The sequence below is a fragment of the Microtus pennsylvanicus genome, chromosome 10 (assembly GCF_037038515.1).
Source record: "Microtus pennsylvanicus isolate mMicPen1 chromosome 10, mMicPen1.hap1, whole genome shotgun sequence".
NCBI classification, from domain to species: Eukaryota; Metazoa; Chordata; class Mammalia; order Rodentia; family Cricetidae; genus Microtus; species Microtus pennsylvanicus.
This window is the reverse complement of record NC_134588.1, coordinates 27,627,756-27,655,428: the sequence shown is the minus strand read 5'-3', so window position 1 is coordinate 27,655,428 and position 27,673 is coordinate 27,627,756. Positions and strand designations below refer to the sequence as shown.

At 53.6% G+C, this 27,673-nt stretch overlaps 1 protein-coding gene across 2 annotated transcripts; it reads left to right on the top strand.

Annotated features, from left to right (window-relative positions):
• Cntn2 (contactin 2) lies at positions 1-26,200 on the top strand. Of its 2 annotated transcripts, XR_012912041.1 has the most exons (24): positions 1-202; positions 7,529-7,683; positions 11,135-11,279; positions 11,390-11,565; positions 11,759-11,854; positions 12,116-12,325; positions 12,619-12,718; positions 13,779-13,954; positions 14,310-14,446; positions 14,786-14,915; positions 16,581-16,731; positions 16,842-16,969; positions 17,234-17,409; positions 17,863-17,983; positions 18,453-18,611; positions 19,068-19,217; positions 19,705-19,775; positions 20,081-20,315; positions 20,503-20,615; positions 20,983-21,169; positions 21,480-21,592; positions 21,916-22,084; positions 22,478-26,015; positions 26,054-26,200. XR_012912041.1 is itself a non-coding variant. In XM_075987903.1 (23 exons), exons 2-23 carry the CDS (start codon positions 7,608-7,610, stop codon positions 22,579-22,581), a joined length of 3,123 nt encoding a protein of 1,040 aa, XP_075844018.1. In that variant the 5' UTR covers positions 1-202; positions 7,529-7,607; the 3' UTR covers positions 22,582-26,200. The 2 variants fall into 2 exon arrangements, 1 of the variants encoding a protein (XP_075844018.1); XM_075987903.1 differs by having other exon boundaries at positions 22,478-26,200.
• The last annotated feature ends 1,473 nt before the right edge of the window (positions 26,201-27,673 follow it).

Genomic DNA, 27,673 nt, shown 5'->3' with positions numbered 1-27,673 from the left:
GAGAGGGAGGAGCGCATCCTGATGCAGAGATGCTGCAGTGGCTTGGGGCGCGCACACACTTACGCACCCTCGCCCGCTGCCGCTACGCCAGGACAGCCAGTGGCTAAGGCCGGCGGGGCCAAGCAGCCGCGAGGCTGGCGGCAGGGTCTGCTCACCGGGTGGCAGCAGCATTGCCCCAGCCAACACCCTTCCCGCACTCCAGGTAGGTGCCTATCGTTTTTTTGTGTGTTCCAGACCAGGGGCTTCCCCGGTGCTGTTCCAGGAGGGGCTCAGAGCTCAGCCATAAATGTCTTGCTTGAAACTTGGGAGGGAACAGGAACACGCAGACTAAGTCCGGGTTGACCTTTCACCCCAGCCCCATAGTGGCCACCCCTCAGGCTCTTCCCCATACTGTCTAAGTGGGTGGCATTCTGCAAGGCCTGATTTACCTGGCCCAGGAAACTGGCCCCCAGGAGGGTCCAGAAATCTGAGCAGACAGTGGCAACTGCCTGCCAAGAGGGCAGGGACCCCTGGGCCTGCCCTGGACCCCAGCCAATGCCAAGCAGCTTTGTAAGACCAGGCTCTAGCCTGTCCCTAGAAGTCCCTACATGGGGACTTCCAAATTTGAGGTCATATGGGGGGCTGCTTCCGACAGATGACCCCTTTCCAAAGTCTTGGTTCTGCTGGACCAGAGAGGCTCTGGAAAAGAGGAGAGAGCACAAGGCTGACTGTCCAGGAGCTGGGACTTGGGAGAGAAACTGAGGCAAGTCATATCCCAAGGGTGAGGCTGGAATCTAGCCTGCAGTTCCTTTTCCCCTCCTCCCTCCTCAACCTTGTCTTCTTCCCAGATCCCTCCCCCTCAGCCTCACTGGTGGGAGGGAAGGATTTGCTCAAAGTTTGGCTTTCCAGGGGATTCTAAAGAGAGGGGCAACCCCTCTGCTAGCCCCATGGCTTATGTAATGGGCTGCAGGAGGGAAGCCGCACCTGCCAGGGACTGTCTGTAAGACTCTAAGACCACCTCTAAGACTGGCTGTAGCACTCAGGAGCAAGGGGCTAAGATGAGGCTGTACCTGTAGGGCAGTGTCTTGGACTGCACAGGCAGCCCGGACCCCGAAACTCTGTGCACCCCATTCCCGACCCCAGGAGATAGGGGAGTTGAGCTTTCTTCCTGCCTACAGGGTAAAGCTGCCAAAGTTGTTAGTACGTTTGTAATTAGTGTGACCAGCACTGAGTGGTTGTGCATGCAATGACCTCAGCCTTGGGCAGGGGTGGGTTTGAACACGGTTCCCTTCTGCGAAGGAGGCAGGAGAAGGTACTGTCCACATAGCCTGGTCCTGAACTCATACAGGCAGCTGATTCAGGCATTCTCTCAGATGTCCCATCATCTGCTTAGCTCTGAGATGATCTACCACCTGTCCTAGGTCCTGTTCAAAGGGACCAGACGCATCACTAAATAGCAAGGGCAGCAAAGTGTGGGCCACCTGTGGGAGGGGCCAGTGCGCCTGAGGCTCCAGGGGTGAGGCAGAGAACTGGTCTGGAGGTTAAAACAGGTGTCATGTTTCCAGGCTGCCTCCGAGTCAGAAGCATTCAGCTCCTCCCAGGGGCCCCACCAGCTAACTCTGGAGAGCCAGGCTCAGGCAGAATCACTAGTGCTTCAACCACAAGGTCAAAGTTCTTCCTACTCTCCTGTGGGAGATCTCGGCCAATTTAGAGGCCAGCAGGAGATGAGACAGACAAGGAGGCTCCTAAGCTGACGGCATCAAAGACACTCAAGGTCCATACTGCCCTTGTCCGGATGAAGTGAGGGGTTTGGGAAGAGAGGCGTGCTGCCTAGGGAGGCGGGGCCACTGAAGGGACCGCTCTCTGACCTTCCTCAGTCTCCACCAGGCCACATAATTCCCTATATCTCCTACCCCAGAGGTCCACAGGCCCTCAGTCTAACCCCAGACTCCATCCCTAGTGACCCTCCGCTGGGCACCTCCACTTTCTGCCAGTTTGAGTGGAGACACAAGTGTATTGACTCTGAGTACCTGTGATCCACTGGACAGTTGTGTGTCTTACCTTGGCCCGATTTCAGCTCTCTCCTAAGGCATGCATACATGGCCAGGATGTGTGTGAGCCAGCTTCTACGCTGATACTATCAGCCACGCATTCAGGAGCGCTGGAAGAGAGCAGAGTCCCTCTGCCAGAAAGTTTTTCCAGCCAAATAACGGTGGGGAAACATATTACAAAGCCGATCTGTAAGATAGGTTTGGGCAGTATTAGTATTTTTGGAGATTCTTCTGTGTGGTACTAGAGCATCAGGGAAGCCGTGGTTTATTGACACAGAGAGAAGAACCAGAGCAAAGAACACGCTGCTGAAGTATGAGGGACTTGGATCAGTCAGCAGATACTTCTGAGAAGGAAATAGAGCCATAGGGCAATCTCCAGTCACATGACTGTTAAGATGGCTGCAGAGCTGGGGTCAGTGTCAGGTTCAAGACGTGAGACAGTCATGCCTAGAGCCACAAGTTAGGCTGGGTGACAGGTACATTTCTCCCAGCCTCGGGTCATCCTCTTTCAAACAGCAAATGATGACATCCTTTTCATCCGCCTGCATGCTGGCATTTCTGGTTCTTCAGGAGGACAGCCGACTCTCATCTAGACTGAAATCCCCAGGGATGTTGCTAACGTAGGGCATTCATGGGGCAGATTTCACCCTCCTGGAACAAAGTTCCTTTTGTGGTTTAATGAGTCCATGTTTCTTTGTCTACTAAGTGAGGTACAACCAAAAACAAAAGTGTGTATCCCAAGCCTGAGCGTCATCCATCCTACGACACACTAGAATATACCTCAACATCCATCCCAGCCATAGGGCCCCCTTAAACTGCAGAAGTCAACCCCTGTCCTGCTCACAGGCACCCATCCTGATGTGAAACCATAAGGCCTCCTCCAAAGGCAGCCCATATCATCTCAACATCTGTCAATCCCTAGGACTTCGAGGTCCCCTCATGCACAGGCTCCTGCTCCCACCAGCTTGCAGAAAACTGTCTGGGCGCTGGAGGGTGGGGTGAGAAGAAGAAGGAGTCTCCTCTCAGTGAAGGGAGTGACATGCAGAAATTGCCTGCTAATGCATGAGGTCCTCTTCTTCCACATTTGATCCTTTAGAAACAAGTTGAAACAACTATTCATGCTCCTCCAGTTTCAGTGAGGATCTTTCTGAGGACTGGAGATAAAGAGCAGCAGAAAGAAGCTGTATTGTATTTTTTTTAAAAAGTGTGGCGTGTGAGGTCCTTCTCCCAAGGCCTTTGCTTGCTGCCCCACACTACACAGAGAAGGGCTGGCAGAGTGGGGAGACTGACTGGACCCCAGTCTTCACACTTCCTTCCCGAAAGACCTAAGTCGTCCCACCCCCACCCACCCCCATCCCTCTGGGCTTCTTAACTCTGAAGAGTAGACTCCAAGTTAAGAGCCCCTAGACTCCAGCCTGCAGACCAAGGGCCAGACTCCCCCAGTTGGTGTTGAAAGTTCAGACAGCCCCCTGAGCTGGGAATTACAGTATCTCCAAGGGACTTATTGTCTGTATTGATGCCTCAGGAACTGGCTGCAAACACACGAGTCGTGCATGCTGGGAAAAAAGAGAACTGAGAACTTCCACCCCCTCTCGCTTGGAGCTGAAGGTCCCTATCCCATCCACGCCTCCCTAAGCGTCTCTCTACTTCAGGCCCTTGCCCTGCCCAATGGTGCCTGGCCTGTGAGTGCCCCAGCAGCCTCCGCCCCTCTGCTCAGAGCCCCATCCTCCCAGCAGGCTGTGGTGCCTGAGACCCTCCTGGACTTTGATGGTCCTGCCATATAGTGATTCCCATCCTAAGAAGATGACAGGTGTTGAGCCCAGACTCCCTCTGCCCTAGTCAGGAGTTGGGCACATGAGAGAAAAATCACTGAGAGTACCATGGGCACACCCAGGCCACCATGTTTCCTGAACATGCGGTTTGGGTACAAGTCTGCCAGTGGGCTATCTTTGTGCCACAGTCTGGGGTGATTGCTGGGGTCTGCCTCATTATATCACCTCTATGGAATGGGAGGAACAAGCTCTGTCTTTACCATTAGCTTAAGACTTTGTCAGCAAGCCTGACTCGTACAGGTGCAGCGTGTGTAGATATTCTGGGGACAGGGGGAGCTTGGCTATAAGATCCGATTCCTCCCAAGCATTGGCAGCAGCCCAGGTATGGCTGTGACCTCACCATCATCCCTTGAGGTGACCCTTCTTGATCCCATTTTACAGAGGAGAAACTGAGGTGCAAGGGTTTAGTACTGAAGGCAGTGACTCAGGTTATAGTAGTTAGGGATGCTAGATCTCACTGGCTCAGTAACCTGCTCTATAACCTGGGAGACATGCTACAAGGCAGAGGCCGAGGTGAGCATACGAGAGGCCCGTGCACTACCTTAAAGGTTGACCCTAGATCTCTCTGTCTTCTGCTGTGGTCCAAACCCTCCCTTTCCACCACACTCTATTCACGACTACCACACCCTTTAATCTCTGGTCTCCTTGACTGGAGAAGGAAAGAGCGGGGCCTGAGCTGGACATCTCAAGAAGCAGCAAAATGCTGTTGAGTTAGCACTTTTTTTGTTGTTGTGTTTTGTTTTTTTGTCTGACTCCATAGAGACCCTTAGCCAAGAAACCCTGTCGTGAGCTGGAGTCTAGCTTATAGTCTGCTGTCCCCAAGCTGTCCCCCCTCTCACTCTTTGTTTCCTGAACTGGAAGCTTCTAGTGTCCCTGAAGCTCTCAGTGGCCTATTCTGCCATGGCTCTCACAGAATCACCAGCCCCTCGATGATGACAGCCTGTGCCCGACTGTGACAGCCTGTGCCTGCACCCCTGCATCAGGGCAGCTGGCCTGGGCAAGGCTTGGCTGGCTCAGAGCTGGCAAGGCTAATCTGGGTCTGGCAGAACTCCACTCCAGCCTCACTCTGACCAAAAAGGTCCTCTCCATCCTGGGCCTTCTAGAACATGTCATATGGGGCAGGGAGATGACTCATCTCTGAACTCGGAAGCACATCTCATGGCTACTCTCAGCTGGCCAGGGAGTGCCATAAAGGGAGTGTCTCCGTTCCTGCCTCCCGTGTGCTCAGCATAATGCCTGGCTTATGGTCACTGAAGACTATAGTGGGGTTGGATGTGGTAGCACATTCCTGTGACCCCAGCTAGAACAAGAGGCTTGTGGGTTCAAGGCATAGAAAAGACCTTGTCTCCCATCGCCGTCACACGTGTACATGTGTGTGTGCATGTGTGTGCACACGCATGCATGCATGATAATGGGAACAAATGCAAGGCAGTGTGGATGTTGGCTGCCTTATCTTCAGGGAGGCAGTAAGCTCCAACCTTTACTCCAGACATGTGTGTGAGTTCTTACTAGTTTATTCAGAGCAATGGGGCTCACTGATAACACTGACTTAGCGGCCAGTGTGTCCCAGGAGAAACCCCACATCCTCCTGATCCAGACATATCTCTAAGGCTACAGGTCTTGGTCCCTAGAGGGCGCCCAGGGCATTTAGACCAGACTGATGACTGATAAAAAGCCCAGATTAAACTAAAGTTTAAGGGAGGCAGTGGGATTGGATTATCCATAATCTACAGTCTTCACCAGAAAGACAATACAGAATCTTGGCCACCGCATGGCTGAGGCGACCCCTGTGACTTCATCTCTGCCTTGCTCTGGTGTATGCAGATAAACACCCACAGCCCGGCCTCCTCCCAGGCCAGCCCCGTGTGCCTGAGCTGAGCTCTGGCCCAGATGGCTGGCAAAGGGCAGGAGTACATGATAGGCAGCTTCCCCGTGCCAGGAGCGAGTTCACGATTCTCCAGTCCCAGGGATGTTCACATTCCTCAACAAGGGAGCATCCTGGGAAAGTCAAGAGCAGGAAGTAGATACCAGAGGAGATGGAGGCAGGAGAAGGGGGGCATCTAGAGCTATTCTCTACCTCTCTCCCCACAGTAGACTGACAGATGACTCCGGGGCTTCACAGCCACTGATAACCAGTACAAGGGACACCACATGTATCCACTGATAACCAGTACAAGGGACACCACATGTATCCACTGATGACCAGTACAAGGGACACCACATGTATCCACTGATGACCAGTACAGGGGACACTACATGTAGCCACAGAACTATTCTGTAGTGCTCACATCATCCCCATTTTACTGACGGGAAAATTGAGACTCCACACCAGGGTAATAACTTGCCCTCTTCCAGCATTTGTGGGCACCTACACTCACATGCGCATACCCACACAAGTACACATAATTAAAAATAAAACCAATTTACAGGAGGAAAAAGGAGATGCTTCTGCTCTTGACTCCCACCCCTGCTTCTTGAGTTTTCTGGGCATCCCTGCTGACACCCTGGGGAGCCCAGGGCAATTCTTCCTCCTGACTTTTAGCAGCTGGAAGCAGAAAATGTGAGAAGCCAGGTGGAGGAGGGCTGGGATTTTTTTCTGTGAGGCACATCCCGAGGTCTCATTCATCTCTAGTCTTGCTTCTGGGCCCACGGGGAAGGGGTCCTGACTGCTCTCTCAGGAAGCATGAGAGCCTAAGTTGAAGGACCTGAAAGATAGCAATTTCACCAGGGACACGGATGCAGACAGCAGGGCTCCACAGCCAGTTAGTGGGGAAAGCCTTGCCCCGGGCCTTCTGCAGGCAGGAGGGAGGGCAGGCTGGTAGAATCTGCAGCCAGGTGCCCTGGCCTATGGCAGCTCTGAGAGGGAGGAATGGGCTGTGGTGACCAGACTAATCTCAATAACTAGAAGGTAGCTCCTGGGAGTCCTTGTCCCTCAGAAATCAGGAGTTCTTCCTGAGGAGGAATAGATAGAAAGGTGACCCCCTTCCCTGTCCTTGCCTCATCACATGAGGCCCTCACCTTCCCAGCCATTGCCCTGCTCTCTGTGACCTGCCCAGTCTCTGCTATCCCAGTGTAAGATGGAAGCTGGGCCGTTAACCAGTGTGCTGGGAGTAGGGCTGATAGGACCAAGGTCAAAGAATCTTGGTGCTGCATCTGGGCAGAGCTAAGTCATAAAACTTCCCTTTGAGAAAATCAGTCCTGGTTCAGAGACTGTGCAGCTGCAGAGGGGCTTGGTGGCCCCCACCCAGGCGACTGTGGGAAAAGAGCAGAGAGAGTTGCCCTGGTCCCCAAGTACCACAGGAAGATGTTCTTGGCTCCCTTCCCAGGCACACACCCCACTCTCTCAGGGCTCCTCTGACACAGAGGGATCACGATTGCCGGCAAACAGGCAGGTGGGTTCCTGCCTTCCAATTAGTTCTGCTTCCACTTCCTGGTCGGCACCTGCTGGATGGAGGGAGAGGCACCGGGCAGACCAGACTCCCGGGGGAGGTGAGGGGCGGGGGCAACAGGAGGTACTCAGCCCTGGAAGCGCTCCTTGATAATAGCCAAGCCCCTCCTCTGGGACCCAAGGAAGATGAGTGCTTGTGCTTCCACAGTCACTCACCAGATGTGTTTGCAGCTGGGAGGGGTGCCATGGCTTAGAGCTCTTATCCTCTGTCTCCTTAGGTGTCTCTCTGTCTCCAGTTGATTCTTCTGGAGCTGGGCTTTGGCTCCTGCCCTCTGGACTCTGCCTGAAACACCCACCATGGGGACACACGGCAGGAAAAAGTCATGCTCGCTGCTGCTGGTGCTGGCTACAGTGGCCCTGGCCTCCTCTCCAGGTAAGAGTGCCTGATTCTATGGTTAAGTCATTACTACCACTTAGGCGGCAATTCCTCTGCATTGCTGAGGCCATTTTCTTGCTGAATTATTCCCATCTGTGAATCTTACCTGACCTGTGGAGTCGGGAGGAGAGGAAATGGATCCTGGTTATGTTGAAGATGAAGAAAAATGGCCCAGAGAAGCTGGATAGCTTACCCTGTGTCAGAAAGTGCAATGTGGCAAAGCCAGATCTCCATGCCAACCATTGGAGCTGTGGCCTCTAGAACAACATTGCCTAGTGTGGTAGGCATCGCCAAGTGTCACCCCTGAGCTAGCATGTGATTTAAATGAAAATGATGCCTTCGGCTGTACTTGCCTCATGGCCAGTGCTCAGTGGACACCCCAGGCCATAGGACACCTCCAATATATCCAGATGTTTTTCCCTGGAGAATGCTCCAGGGTCCCGGACCCAAGGGGTTAACAGGTACTTCACAGAATCCTGAGAGACTTTCTTGAGGCAACCTGGATGGGAGGGGCAGAAAGGGACAGATGAGGCTGATCAGAGTTGCTGACAGAGGGTCCCATCTCCATGGTAATCTCCGTACTCAGATCAGAGATGAGAAACAGCTGGCAGAGGGCAGAGAAGGGAGCAAGCAGAGCTGGAGAGTTTGTGCCCAGGAGCTGGGTGTCTCCAGGGCTTGTGCTGAGGGGCCAGCTGGCTACTGTTTGGCTGGGCCTGAACCCCAAACTCAGATCAACAGGAGTTTCTTTTTTCCCAAGAACTCCATGGGAGAAGGAGCACTCATCCCGCAGTCCTGGAGTCTAGACCCTACCCTGGAGTTTTGCCCACAACCCTCCAAGACACAGCCGTGCCTTCTAGATCTTTGTCTAGGCTGGCATGCTCAGAAGCTCTCACTGGGTCCCTGCTGCTCTGATTTGCTCTGCACCCAGCTTGATGGGGGTGCTGAGGAGTTGGGCTCACTCCAAGACCCCGGGGCCTAGTTATCTGCCCCAGGGTCCTCCAGACTGGGGGAACTAAAAGCAAGAGGTGTGAGCACCGCTCAGGCTACCCTGATCTAAACAGGTCAGAAGGCAGTTGCCAAAGGGCCAGGACCCGGGCTGCTGTCTCCCATGTGTGACCCAGTCCTCCATCTACTCTTATCTGAGACCTGGAAAGTGCGTCTCTGTTCTTGGCTTGCTCACCTGATCCTAGAGTAGAGCTCTGAACCACTCACAGCCCAGGGCAAAGAGAGGCGTGGCATCTTGCTTCATACAGCATCTCTCTGGCTCCTTCCTCCCACTGCAACATGTCTGATGTCTTCTCTGGGAAAAACAGTAAATGGGGGCAAAGGTGCTTTGCCCAGGACTTTGTGTCCTTGCGTGGTCACTTGTGAGATGGGATATACGGGTATGTCCGTAGCTCTGGAGGGAAGTGCGGGCCATGTGACATTGTCTGTGCACCAGGGGCTGATGGAGTCTGGGTGTGAGTGAGGTGCATCCTGTACCCCGATACCCTCCACTGCAACCCTTTTCAAAAGCATTTTGTTTTTCATTCCCCGAACTTCTGATGTCAGGTTTCTGGGGTGGAACCAGGGCCTCAGATGGTTCCAAAATCTGAAGTCAGAAATCATGGCCACTGTGGTTAAAAATGCTGGCTGCAAAATGAGGCTGGATGAGGCAGATCTCCCCCTTTGCTTTGAGGTGGGGCACGTTGTTACACCTTCCGGAGTCTCAGTCTTTGTTGGTGAGATGAGAATCACCCCCCTTCTCAGAATTCAGAGTGTGGCATCAGGTGACAGTGAGCAGTTGGATCGACAAGCACTATTCTTATTGTGGCTAAATTATTACCAGTGAGTAGAGCTACTTGTGAATATGTAACATACATATGGAATGAGCAAGCAGGGCTGAGTTCCTGGAAGCTGCTATTGTATAAGGTGGTTCCCAGCAGCCGGCCACCGCTGCTGTCTCCACATCCTTCCGTTTCCTCCCTCCGGCCCTCCCTCTTCCCCTCTCTGCAGGTGGTCCCAGCTGGGACAGGGTCCCCATCTTCCGCCTTCATCATTAACTCTGGATTAAGCTGGGTTTTCCAGGGGGAGATGATGCAGTTGCTGTCACACACCACCTCGGAGGCCTCGGGGCAGCAGCAAAGGAGAGTGACAAGCACTTGGTGTGGGGTGGGGGTGGGTAGCACGGACAGGACTCAGGGGAGGCCTTCCATAGACCACTCTGGAAGTCTACCCCATTCCTCAGACAGAGGGCTGCTTGACAGATGTCCCCACTCCCAAGAGGCCAGAGCTGGGCCTCAGCTGCAGCAGAGGGACCACGCTTGGAAGAGGGCTGGCAGCTGGATGTGCCCAGAAAGAAGCCACTAATTGGTTAATGGAGTTCCCTCCTCCCATCCCCCCACCTGACAAGGAGGGTCTGAAATCAGCTGCGTGAGAGATAGGAGCCAATTAAGAGGCCCAGCTCCCATCTGATCCCACAGTGACAGAGCCCCCACTGTGCTGATGCAGGTGTGAAGTACTGTCCAGCCCTCTGCCTGCTGACGCTGTTCTGGCAAGATGGGACAATGGCATATGCAGAGCAAGGTGGTGACTGAGATGGGGCTGGCAGATGTGAATCCCATTTGCTAAGCAACCCTACCTGCCTGATTGGCTGTGTGGCCCACCGGGCCTTTTTTTCCCTGAGATGTGACACAGTTTATAAAGTTGTCCCCACTTGACCTGCTACCACACACCCAACATCCAGCCTTTCATCTCCCCTGATCCCCGTCCCCAGTTGGGTCTAATAGCTGGTGGTTGAGCTTGCTCGCTGTGCCCAGGCCCTCCTTATTTCCTCCTGCCATTGACCTGGGAAGTGTAGTCTTCCTCTTTGCATGGGCAGACACCAGATCAATACCTGGGGGAGGGGGCTAGAACTTGCCCAAGGAGGCCCAGCCCAGCCTCCAAATGAGCCCTTTTCCCTGGATATACTTCCCTAGGAGCACTGGATTCTAGAAACACACACCCTTCTCTGCATTTCCTGCTGGTGATTTCCCATGTGCCACACCTGTGTGAGGTTCTCTGAGAGTCTCACCGTCTTGTCCCGAATGCTCTCTGTGACATGGCCCCCTGTGCTGTCTGCTCGTGGTTTCCTTCCCTATATTGCAAGGTCCTTCAAGGCAAGGGGGCGTGTGTCTGATTTTTCACAGCCCAGTGCCAGGTATAGAGCAAATGCTCACTGTGTGACCGTAGGTAGGTGACCAACAATGCACACATGGATTGATGGGACTTTCCCAGCCTTTTTAAATTCATTAAAATTAAATTTTGGTTTCTAAGTCACCTTCCAGATCCTCAGTAGCCACGAATGGCCACCCACTGGACAATGCAGAAAGTGAGGCATCCCCACTAAGTTCTGCTGGACAACATGCCCTTAACATTGGACTTGGACCATCTCACACCTTGAGCCTCTGGTGGTATCTCCTATTTGCAGGATGGAGTTTTGTCCAGGGAACCCCAGCTACCTTTGGACCTGTTTTCGAAGACCAGCCTGTAGGCTTGCTGTTCCCAGAGGAATCCACAGAGGATCAGGTGACACTGGCATGCCGTGCCCGAGCTAGCCCTCCAGCCACCTATAGGTGAGCCATGGATGCTGGGAAGCCCCGGGTAGCCATACGGGTTCTCCTCACATCAGCCCTACACGTTCAGGCCTGAGGTCCCACCCCAACATCACTCCTCCCTGCTGCAGGTGGAAGATGAATGGCACTATTATGAACCTGGAACCCGGTTCCCGTTACCAGCTGATGGGGGGCAACCTGGTCATCATGAGCCCCACCAAGGCACAGGATGCTGGTGTCTACCAGTGCCTAGCCTCAAACCCAGTGGGCACTGTCGTCAGCAAGGAGGCAGTCCTCCGCTTCGGCTGTGAGATCCGTGGGAGCCAAGATGTTGGGTGTGGGTGAATGGGGCCAGGGAAAGGTGCCCAGGAAGGACAGGTGGCAGCCCCAGGCTTTCCTGCCCACAAATGGCATGGTAGAAACTGCTTCTTCCCCATGGAGGAGGAGCTGGGGAGCCCCAAGCTCGAAGACAGTTCTTGAGCCCTGCTCTCCTTCTCCAGTTCTGCAGGAATTCTCCAAGGAAGAGAGAGACCCTGTGAAAACCCACGAGGGCTGGGGGGTAATGCTGCCCTGTAACCCACCTGCCCACTACCCAGGTAAGTGGGGCTCCTGGGCCACAGCGACGGGGGGCTGCACCAGAAAGGACATTTAGATGCTGGGGAGAGGAAAGACAGGACAGGAGATGATAAGTTTCGTGCTCCCAGTACCTGAGGACAGAGCTGAAGCCATCTCTTCCTTTTACATGTCTCCTCAGACCCTGTTTAGAGCTACAAGCTCTCCTGAGCAGGCAGAACATTCAGCATGTCAGGGTCTTGCCCCAGCACACCCTAGTCTCCTCAAACTCCCTTCCTTTCTAGGTTTGTCCTACCGCTGGCTCCTCAATGAGTTCCCCAACTTCATCCCAACGGATGGGCGTCACTTCGTGTCCCAGACCACAGGAAACCTCTACATTGCTCGGACCAATGCCTCAGACCTAGGCAACTACTCTTGTCTGGCCACCAGCCACATGGACTTCTCCACCAAGAGTGTCTTCAGCAAGTTCGCGCAGCTCAACCTGGCGGCTGAAGGTCAGGATCGTGGACTGTGAGGCCGGGCTGAGAGAGGCAGTAGGCTTTGGGACTTCCCTTGAGCCCAAGAAGAACAGCTCAGAGGTCCTGGGCCCCTGCTGTCAGAGACCCATGCACCGGTTGGGTAGCTGATCTTCCTGGGGTGCCCTGCCCAGGCCCCCAGGGGAAAGGGAATGTTTACAAATTCCAAACATTTGTGTTTGGAGATTTGTGGTCTTTGGAAGGCACGGCCCCTAAACACAGACCACCTCCCTGGAGTCCTTTGTGTGTGATTTCCATGTCTCTCTCCCCAGATCCCCGACTCTTTGCTCCCAGCATCAAAGCCAGGTTCCCCCCAGAGACCTATGCACTGGTTGGGCAGCAGGTCACCCTGGAGTGCTTTGCCTTTGGGAAGTAAGTACCACAGGAAGGACAAGAGTGCCCTGGGACTGCGCAGAGTTTCGTTTCAAAGCCCCTCAGGAGCAGGAGGGATCCCGGGATGAGAGAGGGCAAAGTCAGCAGGCTAGCAGGGTGCTGGTCACACAACAGGCATCACCCAGCACCAAACGAAATCAGTTCTGCCAGGAGGACATTACATACGAGGGCTTCATAGGCATGAGCGAATCCTGGTCCTCCTGACAGTAATGCAGCCCTAGGGCAGTTTGAGGAGCACCCAGGGCTAGAGGCAGGAAGCACCGTGTGCAAACCCCATCCTGCTGGTTCAAAGCCCCTGTTTCACCGCTTGCTGACTCAGAGACCTCTGGCAAACGACCTAACATCTCAGTCTAGGCTCCCTGACTGGTGGGTGGTCATGGTAACAGTGCCCGCCCTGTAAGATGGTTACAAAGATTAGACAAGTTAATGGATGCCAGGCCCTGAGAATGACGCTTGGCATTTACAAGTGCCGCATGAATGTTACATTAGGTCTTTTAAAAATTACCATGGAAAGCCTCTCTCTTGCTTTCCCAGAAAAAAAGGATCCATGAGAGCAGGGCTCCTTGGCCATGTGGGAAATGATTGTGCCTCCAGAAAACGTGTAAGGAGCATTTGGCGGGGCAATATGTTATGGCTCCCTAGACCCCTTTAGTATACAAATTACTAATAAAATGTCTTGGGAAAGTGGGGCGATAGGAAAGGGGACCTGTAAAGACTCCGGTCATAGGCCACTGTTGACCGCTGTGGTGTGAGGGCAAGCTGGCTTCAGAGTACAGACCACACAGAAAATCAGCTGCACTGGCTTCCTGGCTGTGGCTGGGAACAAGGGCCTCCGATAGGAGCGCCCTCTTCTTGGCTCTTCCTTGAGGATGTTCCTAGTCTTGTTTGTGCCCTCTTTCCCTCTGTCTCCTCCCAAACGAGTCCCCGTCACCTTGCCCAGCTCTTCAGGAGGGCCCGTAAGTGTGAGTGTAGGCTCTGGGGACACATGAGGCGCGTACCCAGCTCAGCTCACCCCCTCTGGCTCTTTCTCCCCTGTCAGCCCTGTTCCCAGGATCAAGTGGCGTAAAGTGGATGGTTCTTTGTCCCCGCAGTGGGCCACAGCAGAGCCCACCCTGCAGATCCCCAGCGTGAGCTTTGAAGATGAGGGCACCTATGAATGTGAGGCAGAGAATTCTAAGGGCCGTGACACCGTCCAGGGACGCATCATTGTGCAGGGTACAGAGCTGGAGACACCTCCCTTCTCTTTGAGGAAACAGCATGAAAAATCAAGGGACTGGAAGGCCTCCCCCTTGCCAGGGCTACTAAGCATAGTGGGAGAGGCCATTGCAGAGCTCAGCAGGGGCATACAAAAAGCACATGTCTTTCAAGAGATTTAGTTGCTAAAGCAGTCACTGGCACAACCATAGAGTGCCAGCTTTCTTCTGCCCCCACGTCTTTGTCTCTCAATCCCAGAATACCAACAGCGCCATCTGCTGTCGCTTACAAATACTGCAACCTTCTAATTCCCTATTTAATGAGCCTAAGGCTCCTCTCAGCCAGTCCAGGTTTTTTCTCTCTTACTTCCCCACAGCTCAGCCTGAGTGGCTCAAGGTGATCTCAGACACAGAAGCCGACATTGGTTCCAACCTGCGTTGGGCCTGTGCAGCAGCAGGCAAGCCTCGGCCCATGGTGCGCTGGCTGAGAAACGGGGAGCCTCTGGCCTCCCAGGTAGGAAACCGGGGCTCCCTCCCACACGACCACCCTCTTCTGCTTGCCTGGCCCTCTTACTAGCTGGGCCAACCAGGAGGTCTTGGGATGTTTTGTTGCTTCTTCCCATCTCAGAGTCACGTGGCCACAGGTGGGTCACCTGTGCACAGAGATCTGGGATCCCACCAAACGGGGGCATGATCCTAAGTCTGGCTCCCAGAAGGCCTAAGATACTAGGGAGGCCTGCGCTCATGAACCCCCCTACCTGATGCTGGCCTACAGCCTCTGCACCACCCCTTCTGTCCCTTCTGTCCCCCAACAGTCCTGATCTCCCTGCTCTGCCTTGGTTCTTCTGCACAGAACCGAGTGGAGGTCTTGGCTGGGGACCTGCGATTCTCTAAGCTGAGCCTGGAGGACTCGGGCATGTACCAGTGTGTGGCGGAAAACAAACATGGTACTATCTATGCCAGCGCCGAGCTGGCTGTGCAAGGTAAAGGAGTAGTCCTGGGACCTGCAGGTTGTGCTGGGTGGTGTGAGTCTTTGCTTCTCCAAACACACGCTTGCGTGTATACATCTGAACACACGAACACACACACACACACACACACACACACACACAGAGTTTCCCTTGGTTTTTCAGTAGCCCCTGAGTAGCACCAGTTTGAAGACACTAGACTGAGTTATCCAAGGACATGGCTAGACAAAGCGTGCTCGCTGCAGTGAGTGGTGATTTAACCTAGCTCTTTCAGCTCTGTGGCCTGTGGCACCCAATTCTCTGCCTCAGCTTCCAGATTTCAGAAATGTTTCCTGCTGGTGGTGGTGGTGCACACCTTTAATCCCAGCACTTGGGAGGCAGAAGCAGCTGGATCTTTGTGAGTTCAAGGTCAGCCTGGTCCAAAGAGCGAGGTCCTGGACAGCGAGGGCTGTTACACAGAGAAACACTGTCTCGCAAAACAAAACAAAGAAATGCTTTGCACTGCCTTTGACCACTGCTTTAGGGGAACTGAGACGCAAAGGGCTAACTGTGAAAGGCCTGACTTTGTTTGACAGGGGCCGAGGAACGTGAGCCCCTTGAGCTTGCTACGCAGGCTTTTTCTGCTGTAAGATGGACATGAGGATCCTTTATTAAGTTTTCAATAGGCTCAACAAGACCTTTTTAAAATTTTATTTGTATAAATGCTAATATTTGTATGTGTATCACATGCCCATAGAAGTCAGAACAAAGTGTTGATTCTCCTGGAACGGGAGTTATACATGGTTGTGAGCCACCATATGGGCACTGGTTCACTGAACTCAGGTCCTCTGCGAGAGCAACCATGCTCTTAACCACTGAGCCATCTCTTCAGTTCCAAGACTCATCCTTTCTTTCATTCATTTTTCAACATCTCCCGAGAAATGAACAAAAATTATCACTCTCTGGAATCAAATACTGTCCAATCCAATTGAGGGAGAGGAATAAGTAAACGTGAGGTTCATGCAGATAACTCTAAGAATGTGGTATAAGGAGATCCAGCAGAGCAGTGGTCCTGAGGTGAGCCAGTGAGATGGGCGGTCAGGGAAGACTCTCTGAGGAAGCCACGTTTGGACGTGACCTGAAGGAGCCAGCCTTGGAAAGATCTGGAGAAGCACAAAGATCCTGAAGCAAGAAAGACTTGGCAAATTCAGAGGATTAGAAAGGAAAGCTGAGGGTTGGGGTGGGAGTGTGGGGGGCTGGAGCCATGGCTCCACAGGACGCTGGCTGCTCTTGCAGAAGACCCAGGTTCTATTACAAGCACCCACATGGTGGCTCACAACTTTCTGTAATTCAAGTTCCCAGAGAATCTGATAACCCTCCTCAGGCCTCCTCATGAGGGTGTTGCATAGACATGCATGCAGGCAAAACACCCGTACACATAAAAGAAAGATAAATAGATCTTTCAAAGGAAAAGGAAAAAACTGAAAGCAAGACAGACATTTGGAACACGTGTGGCGGGAGAGAGTGGAGAGAGATGTGACGGCGCAGGGGTAGACTTGCGCTCTAGAGACACGCTGCCACTTGAGAGGCTGGTCTCCAGTGGCACGTCACAGGCCTTAGCACATGGCCAGGTGACATCTTAATGGTGCGGGGGGCTGTGGCTATCACAGGGTAAGTATGTAAGTAGCCTCTCTCCTACAGCTCTGGCCCCCGACTTCAGGCAGAACCCTGTGAGACGGCTGATCCCCGCTGCTCGCGGGGGAGAAGTCAGCATCCCCTGCCAGCCGCGCGCAGCCCCAAAGGCTACCGTGCTTTGGAGCAAAGGCACTGAGATTTTGGGGAACAGTTCCAGGTGGGTTCTGTGTGCCACGGCTGAGATGGCTTCTTGTTGGTTAGTCCCCTTCCCACGGCCACGGTGTGCCTATCCCTGGGGTGACTAGATCTTCTGTGTCCTTGCTGCAGAGTGACTGTAACCTCAGATGGCACCTTGATTATCAGAAACATCAGTCGATCGGATGAAGGCAAATACACCTGCTTTGCTGAGAATTTCATGGGCAAAGCTAACAGTACTGGGATCTTGTCTGTGCGCGGTAAGGACCATGGTCTGTTCAGACCCTTGGTCCGTTGCCAGAGTGCTCTTCTGCCAGACATCTGCTCCTGGCTCCGTATACTTCTGCTTCCAAAGCTACCTCAGAACTCAGTTTCTCTTGGGACCACCCTTGACCAGTCTCCAGAAACTGGTTGCTTATGAATTTTCTTCTTGGGGTACAGGACAGGGCCTCTCCCCTGCCTGGGGCCTTTCCATCCTTTTACACCAAAGAGCCTTATTTTGTTGTTGCTATTTTGCTTTGCAGATGCAACCAAGATCACTCTAGCGCCTTCAAGTGCTGACATCAACGTGGGTGATAACCTGACCCTCCAGTGCCATGCCTCCCATGACCCCACCATGGACCTCACCTTCACCTGGACCCTGGATGACTTTCCCATTGACTTTGATAAGCCTGGAAGTCACTACCGGAGGGCCAGTGTGGTAAGGCCAGAGGTCTCATAACTCTCTCTTCTTCCAGATAAGACAGGGGACCTGTTATATCCTCAGTCATCAAGCCCTCGAAAATTCTCCCTAATGCCTGAGGCAGCGCCCAGCAAGCCCATCCTGGGACTGACAGCCACCATTCCTAAATCCCCCAATGCCTATTCTTCTGAGTTAGAATCAGCTTTAGCATTATGAGTGACCCAGGAGTCCTCTCTGCTACTGTCCCTCTTCCCTGGTATAAATGTCATCACTAACTTGGCCCATGCAGGCTGTTTTATGTGTCACACTTTATTGTTCAGTGGTACCAAGTAGCTGATTCTTCCCATTGAACAGATAGGGAAACTGAGGCACAGCGGGCATACATGCCGTACAGCCAGAGAATCCGGGTTCTATTGATACTAGTCAGGGCTTCCTTCTGATCCATCATACCTTGCTGTTCCCTGTGCACAGAAGGAAACTGTTGGGGACCTGACTATCCTGAATGCCCAGCTACGCCACGGAGGGAAGTACATGTGCATGGCCCAGACAGTGGTGGATGGTGCATCCAAGGAGGCCACAGTCCTGGTCCGAGGTGATGGGAATCAGCTACCCCAGCTCCCCGAGAGGGTCAAGGCCGCTTCAGTCTCCCCACCTCCCGTCCCTCCCTGAAAGCTGGCAGAAGCCACAGAGATGGACACATCTGTTTAGTTCTTCTGTGATTCTTCGTGGATCCTAAATGAATAGAATGTTTCTTCTGAAGCCATACTCAAGAAAGAAAATGTCCTCTAAATGCCCCCAAGACTCTACCGAGTCCAGGAGTTCCAGATTTGGTGCTGGGAAATCTATACATCCCCTTATGGACAGCCTGTGACCCTCCAAGCCTGAGACATGTCCCTACCCACCATTCTCCTCTGTCCCTAACCTCTGGCTTCCCACCCAATATTTTTTGCCGTCTGGTGCTCCATCTAGATATTGAGCCAGGCCGAGCTGGGTACGGAGAAAACCCACTCACATTGGGAGCCATCCACATCTGACCCAGTGTACTCTGATTCTCGGTACAGGTCCTCCAGGTCCCCCAGGAGGTGTGGTAGTGAGAGACATCGGAGACACCACTGTCCAGGTTAGCTGGAGTCGTGGTTTTGACAATCACAGCCCCATTGCCAAGTACACACTGCAAGCTCGCACTCCTCCTGCTGGGAAGTGGAAGCAGGTTCGGACCAGTAAGTGTGAGGCCCCACCTGGAGCAGTTTCGATAAATCCCCCACTGGGTGCACAGGAGGAGACAGGGAAGAGGGTCAAGAGCTGAGCCCAAGGCTTCAAAGAGAATTAAATTTTGTTCTCTTTCTCCAGGGAGCACCTAGGCAGGCAGGGAAGTAGTCATAACCGGTGGGAAGGTAAGGAGAGGATGAAGGAGGCACTTGGTCTGTGCCCTTGATGCCTTCAAAGGATCATTGCTGGAGATGCCAGCATGCTCAACATATGTGGAATGAGGGGCACACAGCATTAGCAAAGGCCCTGAGACATCCGAGCTCAGCAGCTTTTCAGTCAGAGTGATTGAAAGCTTAGCTTGTGGTAGTACCAGGATGAGGACAGAATATGAAGGTCACACAGGCCCAGAACCTGCCCTCATCCCGGCAACAAATGGGTGCTAGCCACTGACCCCTGGGGCCTTGCAGATCCTGTGAACATCGAGGGCAATGCCGAAACTGCCCAGGTATTGGGTCTCATGCCTTGGATGGACTACGAGTTTCGGGTTTCAGCTAGCAACATCTTGGGCACCGGGGAGCCCAGCGGGCCATCCAGCCGAATCCGGACCAAGGAAGCAGGTGAGTGTCTGGAGTTCTAGAGGAAGCACTCAGCAGAGGGTGCCCTAGCAGAGCTGGAACGAAGTCCCAATCTGCTCACCAGTCCTGGGCTCTGATGTGAAGTTAGAGGTTACTGCGTGGACAAACGGCCTGATCCAAACTCCTTTCTGGAAAAAACACCTGCCGGTGGCAGATCTAGAATCATTGTTTCAGCCAAATATCTAAAGACAGAACTGATTTGATCAAGGGAAGAAAGGTCACACTGGGAGAGCCTGGTCTTGGACCTAGGACAAGAACCTTGAGCCATTTTTAAAGGTTTACACAAACTGCAGAAATCAGCTAATGAGGAAGACGTCTGTGAGCACGTGTACACTTGTGTGGGCGTGTCCACACGTGCTGTGGGGTTCTAGCGGAGCCGTCAGATTCCAGGCCCGTTTTAGCTGGTATCTGTGGAGCGGAAGGGATAAACTGTGATGTCCCATCTAAGATGCTCTCTTGGCCCTAACAGTTCCCTCAGTGGCACCATCAGGACTCAGCGGAGGGGGCGGAGCCCCTGGAGAGCTCATTATCAACTGGACTGTAAGTGGGCGGGGACAGAGAAGCAGGCAGGCGTCTTGCCTCTCAGGCGTCTTGCTCCTTTTGCTCCCTTCCTAGTTTGTTTCCAAACACAGTGGCAGCAAGCAGAAAAAACCACTGAGTCTCTCTAGGAGGCTGGCGGCTTCCCTCCCTCCCTTCTCCCCTTGCACCCGTAGCCTCTCACGAAACTCTTTAGAAGGCACGAGCATCCCAGGGCCACTCCTCTGGGTGAAGACTGGGCGGAGCCAGATGAATGGGCAGGGCCACATATCCATGACCCCTGGCCCATACCATGCTCTTGCCCCCAGCCCATGTCACGGGAGTACCAGAATGGAGATGGCTTCGGTTACCTGCTGTCCTTCCGCAGGCAAGGCAGCTCCAGTTGGCAGACTGCCCGGGTGCCCGGTGCTGATGCCCAATACTACGTCTACAGCAATGACAGCATCCATCCCTACACACCCTTTGAGGTCAAGATCCGAAGCTACAATCGCCAGGGGGATGGGCCTGAGAGCCTCACTGCGCTGGTGTACTCAGCAGAGGAAGGTGGGCTGGTGGGCCTGGGAAGGAAAAGGGATGCCCTATGGGAGGAGAAACAAGCCTAGGGTATGCCTGGGGTCCCTGGGATCCCTGGGATCCCCCAAATCCTAAGCAGGTGTAGCCCTAGTCAGGGCAACTCCATGGGACACTGAGGTGTCTTGGGAACGTATGCCCATTCTTTATTGGTCCCCAGAGCCCAGGGTGGCCCCTGCCAAGGTCTGGGCCAAGGGGACCTCATCCTCAGAGATGAACGTGAGCTGGGAGCCTGTGCAGCAGGACATGAATGGCATTCTCCTGGGGTACGAGGTGAGCACCAACTGGGGCTGAGAAGAGGTAAGGCTGGGCTCTCCAGAGTGGGCGGGAATATCTGCCAGCCTACTAGTCATTCCTCCTGGGATGGCTAATTCCTCAGCAAGAGGATCGTTTCCCCACCAGCCACCCACTTCCTCTTTCACCCCATACACTGGACACCTCCCTTGGACTGGACACTCAGTTGAGAACCCACAGATGCAGGGCCTCATAGCCACGTGACCTTGCTTTCCCGGTCTGCTGACCTAGAGTGCAGGTTATCAAGCTAGAGTCTACCACAGGACCAGCCTGGGTGGCGGAGAAGCCTGAGGACTGGGTAGCCAAAAGCTTCACTGTACACGTTAACATACCTTGCCTGTTTTAGATCCGCTACTGGAAAGCCGGAGACAAAGAAGCAGCTGCTGATCGCGTGAGGACCGCAGGGCTAGACACTAGTGCCCGAGTCACTGGCTTGTACCCCAACACCAAGTACCACGTAACTGTGAGGGCCTACAACCGTGCTGGCACTGGACCAGCCAGCCCTTCAGCCGATGCCATGACCATGAAGCCCCGTGAGTGTCTGCCAGGGTGAAGGAAAGTCGTGTGCCATGCGGTAGGGACTTGTAGAGGCTTTGTTTATCTAGTAAACCACTTGCTATTCCTGCCACATGGTCTGCACCAGGCAGAAGCAGGTCAGGGGAACATGGAAGTAGAGTCAGGCTTCTGGGGCCTCTTTCCCTTCTTCAACTTCTGTATTTTCATGGTGACAGCTTGCTCTAAGAATTCCTGCTATATGGGCAGGCATCAGAAAGGGGCTGGCTAGTGGGAAGGGGTGGCCATGGAAGCATATGGCAGTGTCTCCCGTCTCCCCTCCTCTGGCAGCACCACGACGACCGCCTGGCAACATTTCCTGGACTTTCTCAAGCTCCAGTCTCAGCCTCAAGTGGGACCCTGTGGTACCACTCCGAAACGAATCCACAGTCACTGGCTACAAGGTGAGGCAGGGGCACACGGAGCTGCCATCAGGAAGTAGTTATAGAGAGCTGCAACCCCTAGCAAGAAGGTTTGAGAAACAGGAGCGTGGCATTTGGGGTTAGGATGCCATGAAATGCAGGCGCTCTGGGTGGAGGCTATAAAAACAGGTGCACGGTACAGCGGCTGAAGGGGCAGGGCAGCAATGGGCCGGGAGTCTGAGAGTTTACTGCTTGCATGCTTGCCTTCCACCGATGAGAAGCCTGGCTAGTGGGAAACTGAGGGGGGCAAAAAGGCAAAACCTCGAGGGTCCAGGAAGCCGTACCTGGAAACTTCTATCCTGCAGATGCTGTATCAGAATGACTTCCACCCAACTCCTACACTCCACCTCACCAACAAGAACTGGATAGAAATCCCAGTGCCTGAAGATATAGGGCACGCCCTGGTACAGATTCGAACCACAGGGCCGGGAGGGGATGGGATCCCAGCAGAAGTCCACATCGTGAGAAATGGAGGTACTGCCCCTCCCCTTCATCCTCTACCCCTCAGCAGTCCTGGTCCCTCAGATACTGGTGAAACGATTGTCTCCAGGAGCCGACTCTACTGTAGACTCCCAAAGAAAAAGGAAAAGGCAGGCAAGAATGAGTAGTGCCCATGTCGCTGTCCTGTCCCCACCCCAGAACCACCCCAAGGCACAGAAGGGAGTGTACCTCTTTTATGGAATGCAAGGGGGCTGGGGACCAAGAGCAAAGGCCCCGGCCAGTGCTGTATGTATGGGTAAAGCCAAGAACACCGCTGGTGTTCAGCTCTTCGCCTCTGTGTGCTCCTCAAGAGAGCTCTCGGTCCTACTGCGAGGGTGGGGTTGGGGGCAGGGGGCTCCACCCCACAGTTTTCTCTGCTGGTTTCAGGCACAAGCATGATGGTGGAGAATTCTGCAGTCCGCCCCACCCGTCCTGGCCCCTTGCTCTCCGGTGTGGTGATACTGATGCTCACTGGCTTCCAGAAGCTCTGATCTGATCACTGCCTGCCACACCCAAGCTGGACACCCGCCCTAACGGACACAGCCCCCCCTCCGACGCCAAGGTTGTCTAACACTGTGCCTGCGAGTGGTTGGCTTAGACCCAACAGTACCCTTTATGTAGGAGGTAGGGTATCTCTATTCTGCCGCAGGATAGAAACCGTGCAAGGAATTTTTCTTTGAATCAGGAGGCACTGGGCAGTGACTTTCATGATTAACACTGGGCCCAATGCCTGGACCCCTTGGGGTCCTGGACAGAATGAACAGGCCTTTGGACAGAAGGCATTTGATAAACATCTTCAGATCAAGCGGATGGCCCTCTGGGGTCACACGTGGGCACTGCCATCTGAGACAAAGGTTCCAGGCCCAGCAGGAACATAGACGGCAGCAGGCTGAAAACATGGTCTATAAGTTTCCCTCTCTGGAGCAGAGGGACCTGCCTTCTAGTCCTCGCTGGAGAAGCAGCGCAGCTGGTCCCGGCCTGGTCTTCCATGGCTCCCAGGCAGTCCTTCCTGTTTGGTAGCCAACAACCAGACCCCAGGTTACTGGGGAGAGGAGCTCCAAAGGGTTGAGAGGCTACAGCCCCTGATGGAAAGGGTACCAGCCTGGGGCCAAGGTCTATTCATCATGCAGGTGGCACTGCCCTCTCAGCCAGCACTGCCAACCCAACCCTGTCACCCTCCAGACTGGATGACGGAGTGACAGAACTCTAGGTGGCTAGGGGACTAAAGGGCTTGTCTTGCGGTGTTGCCTTGCCCCATTGAGATGCCTCCTTCCTGGCCCCTCCAGGGTATGGGCAGGAGCCCAGCTGAATGCCACTCTTCCCTTCAGCTCTGCCACAGACGTATGCCTGCCTCCACCTCCCATAATTGCAGGCCCTGGAAACCAACCCTCAACACAGCATCCATCCTCCCTCCGTCCTGGGATGGAAAGGCCTCTGAAATGGGCCAGCATTGATGTGGCCATGCCTGCTTCCAGAAGTACCCTCCACCACCTGGCCACAAATGCTCCCTAAGCTGCCTAGATTACTCTCTCAAGTCCCCAGAAGAAAGGGGGGTTAATAAAGGGGGCAGCCTACCTTGAGTTCGGGGTACATTACCAGTGCAGACCAGACTACCAGAACTGAGGAGGCCTTATAACTCAGCTGGCCCACACTCGGTCCTTAACAGATGAGGAAATGGAGGTTCAGAGGGGCTTAGGGACTTCCTACGGTCCCATGACCTGTAAGTGACAAGACTTGGTCAAGCACCAGAGTCTCCTGCCTACCTGTGGGAGGCATCCTCGTCACTAAGGTGGCCGAGGCCTCCGGAGGATGAGCCCTCTGCTTCGAGAGGTCCCGGCTGTGAGAAGATCAGCGTGGATGAGGCAGACTTCTGCTGGGAACTCAGGAAGTGATGCTGGCCGGAAGCTTCTCAGGCCCTCCGAGAAAAGAGGCCAAAGCAAGGACAAGAGTTCCCGAGACCAGGACCCTGAGGCAGCATGGCCAGGAAACCCTGGTGTCCACACCTAGGCCCACAGGAACTGCAGGGCAGGCGTCTCAAGAGGCAGCTGCCCTGTTGCTCCATGGCCCATTTCTGTAGTTTACAGTTAGAGCTCTATTTTGTTATGGGTTTTTAAACTTTAAGCCTTGCTCTGTTTTCCTGGGCAGGTTTATGTTAGGATTTACCCACCACAATTTTTTAAAGACGTACACTCACACACCTCCCTACTGCCCCCAATCCAACCCCTAGCTAGGGACTGCTTTCCTGGAACTGATCAAATTCCCCTCTCCTGCTCCTGGCACCTCACATACAAGGGTGCTAGGGGCTCAGCCATGTGATCATTCTCCCTCATCAGGACCCCAAAGTTAGTGTAGCATCCTTCTCTACCCTACGCTGGCTAAGATTTGGCTCGGGCCTAGCCCTGGAAAGGGGAACGGAAAGAAACCCTCCAAGGTTTATCTATTTCCCACTGCCTTGGACTGCAGGAGGGATGCTAGAGAAGCTAGCAAGTGGCTGGGCAATTAGGATTGTAGAGAAGTGGGTATCTAGAGCGAGCTGGTTTGGCACTGGACCTAGCTCGGGAGGTGGGAGGAGGCTGTCCCTTTTCTTCTGACAAGGTCCATGAAAAGCAGGCAGGCTGCTGGGAGACCCGAGAAGACTTAGCCCTGGGCAGGCAGAATTTGTTTGGGGGGATGCAGAGCGGTGCCAGCCATCTGGGGTAGTCTGGGGGCTCCAAGTGGAGTGTTAGTGACAGCGTCACAAGACCAGAGGTGACGCACTTGTAAATAGAAAGACTCTTGTTGAGGAAACTTGGACCCTGACTGGCTTAGAAAAGAGGGCTAGATTAAATGGCTTCTCAGACTTCCTGGCCAGGCTTGGGAGGTTGGTGGGCTTGCTCCTGCTGTGGTCATGACGGTTAGGTTCCATCCATGCACATTAAACTACAAGAGGTAAAAAGGGACAGCCACAAATAAGTACTCTGCAGATGTCTCTTGAGGGACAGGGAAGTGCTCTGTTCTGTCCGTACAGGGGCTCAGGCCACCACTGAGCTATCTGCTCCTTGCCATGTGATGGTGTCTGATGGTGTGGATGAAGATAGTGGTTCTGCCATCCCGGGTGGCAGGTGACTTCCAACAGCAGGGGAGCAGGGAGGCTATGGGGCTTGGCAAAGGACAGGAGAGGACAAAGCCAAGGGCAGAAACGCCTGAAGGAACGAGGAAGGGGCTTCTTTTGAGTAAGCTCTGAGGAATTCCGAGTGCTCTTGCAGGATCTTGGATGGGTGAAGTCCTGACTGAAGGGGTGGGAGGTGCTGAGTCCTTTTGGAGCTGAGATCTTAAGAATCAAAATGCCTAACATAGGAAAGCCTTAGCGGTGCCATCTGCTATGGTCCCCACAGCTTAACAAAGCCATCAAAGGGACTCATCCACCACAGAGCAGTCCTTACCCACTAGTGCCTTCCCCCATGGGCATTGCCTCTCCGCAGTCCCCAAAGCCATCCTTGCCTGTGCTCTGGCCAAGAGCTCAATGTGGCTAATGAGGTTTTCCTCCCCTCATGCCTTTTCCAGGGGCACCATTCTTTTCCTAGTGTCGAATAGCCAATAGGACTCCTGCATGCCAAGGGACAGCGGTGTGCTCATACCTGTTACTAGTTCAAGTGTGGTGTCCTGTCTCGCTAGCTAAGACCAAACCTGGCAAGGGGTCTCTGGGTAGGATTAAGTGGGACCCTAAAGGATGTCAAGAAGCTCACTGGAAACAGTGCTGGGAGCTGGGAATGGGGTTGTACCTCTTGAACCTGTACATATGATCACAGCCTCTGGGAAAGCAGGGCTTTAAAGGAAAACTGTAGAGGAACAAAATAGGCCAGTCAGCTTTGTCCAGGTCCAGGAAGCCCCAGCGGCCTACGGCCTACAGTTTCTTTAGAGGAGACTCCACCTGCCTTGGCACCAGGTGCCTCTAAGTCAGCCCCCACTTCAGAGCCTGGACAGCTCTGATCTCGGGGCTTCGCTGGCCCACGGATGATAGTTCCTGTTCAGATGCGACCCCTCCACCCCAGCCCGCTATTCACTCTTGTAATAGTTATTTATTGACTCTGGTAGCAAGCAATTCTTAAATAAAGGTGTTTTCTCAACCTGCCTGGGCAGCTGGCAGTGGCTGCGGTCCTCATCGCCTCACTAGAGCGTCCCGGGCCTGTTCTGCAACTCGTACATCCGCCTTTCACGTGGCCAACTCTGAGGACGCTGTACACAGTGCAGACCGCTTCCTCTAACCTGGAGGAAGACAGGCCAGGTGGCTGGCGGTCGGGCACCTGAGCAGGTCTCACCTAACATACTTGGGGGACAGAGACACTTTCGGGTCCCCTGACAGTACATTTGACATGTTGACTCTCTTGTCCCAAAGGAAGTCCCCTCCATGAAGAGATTAATGACCCCGACTGGTAAGGAGGTGACTGTTGCTTCTGATCAATCAGGGTGGCTCCAAGAGGTGGAACTCCTAGGCTTGACACAGCAGATGGCATTACAGGCAAGCTCCTGCAGGATCACACTCAGGCAGTCCTCATTCAAACGTCACTGGTGTCGTGAGTAGGATGTCATGCTGGGTCCTGAATTGGCAGGGGGCTTGCTGCAGAAAGCATGTGCAGATGCAAGTAGGCTCGTGCTAAGTTGCCCAGGCTGGCCATGAGAGTCCTGTGTAGACTAGACTAGCCTTGAACTTGGAATTCTGCCCCAGTCTCCTGAATAGCTAGGATTACAGGAATGTAACCATGTCTAGTTAGAACTAAGTTATCATCTTTACAAAACCCATCTGAAAGTCTTTTGTTCTCTTCTCTGCTCAATTGCTTCAAATTCTGAGTTAAAATTCAAGAGCCCAAGGCATGCAGAGAAGGCTATGAACCGAGCTATCCTATCCACCTCATGTCTGACTACTGGCCTGCAACAGAATGCAGGGAACGTGTTAATATCTGGTCCTAAGGGGTTTCCATCTACACAGTGTGAAGCAGGACCCTTCAGCGGTGTGTTACCGAGTTTACTGGAACGGAATCCTTCAAGGTCCTCTTTAGAGTGAGCTATCCTTGAATGTTTCCGCAAACTGCCTAGGACTAAATGACATTCCCCAGACCCAAGACTTTACTTTACAAAACAGCTTCCCTCGGGGGAGCTCCCTGGACCCCCACAAACACCTGTGTCAAAGCTGAGACTGGTTTTGTCATATGGCTGACAACAGAGCAGGGCCAGAACCAGGTCTTCTGAAACCCATCCTTTCTGGGGTGACAGACAGGTGTAACATCTCAGCCTCCTGGTGTGACACAGTATGTACCTGTGTAGGGCTCTTCTCACAATGTCGGAGTCACTGCTCATGAAGCTAATCGCAAGGACATGGGGCAAGTCCAGGCTGTGGGACAGCATGCAGACTACTGGACAAGCCTGGCTCTCCAGTGCACCAATCGTAAGGAACAACGGGAAGGACTCGCTAGGAGACTGCAGAGACAAACACCGAATGCAGAACATGCATCTCTGGTACTGGATTACAATTACACTAAAAAGCTTTAAAGTTTTGAAAATTAAAACTGGACGAAAGCCGGTGGAGGACCAGCAACTGCTCAGTTG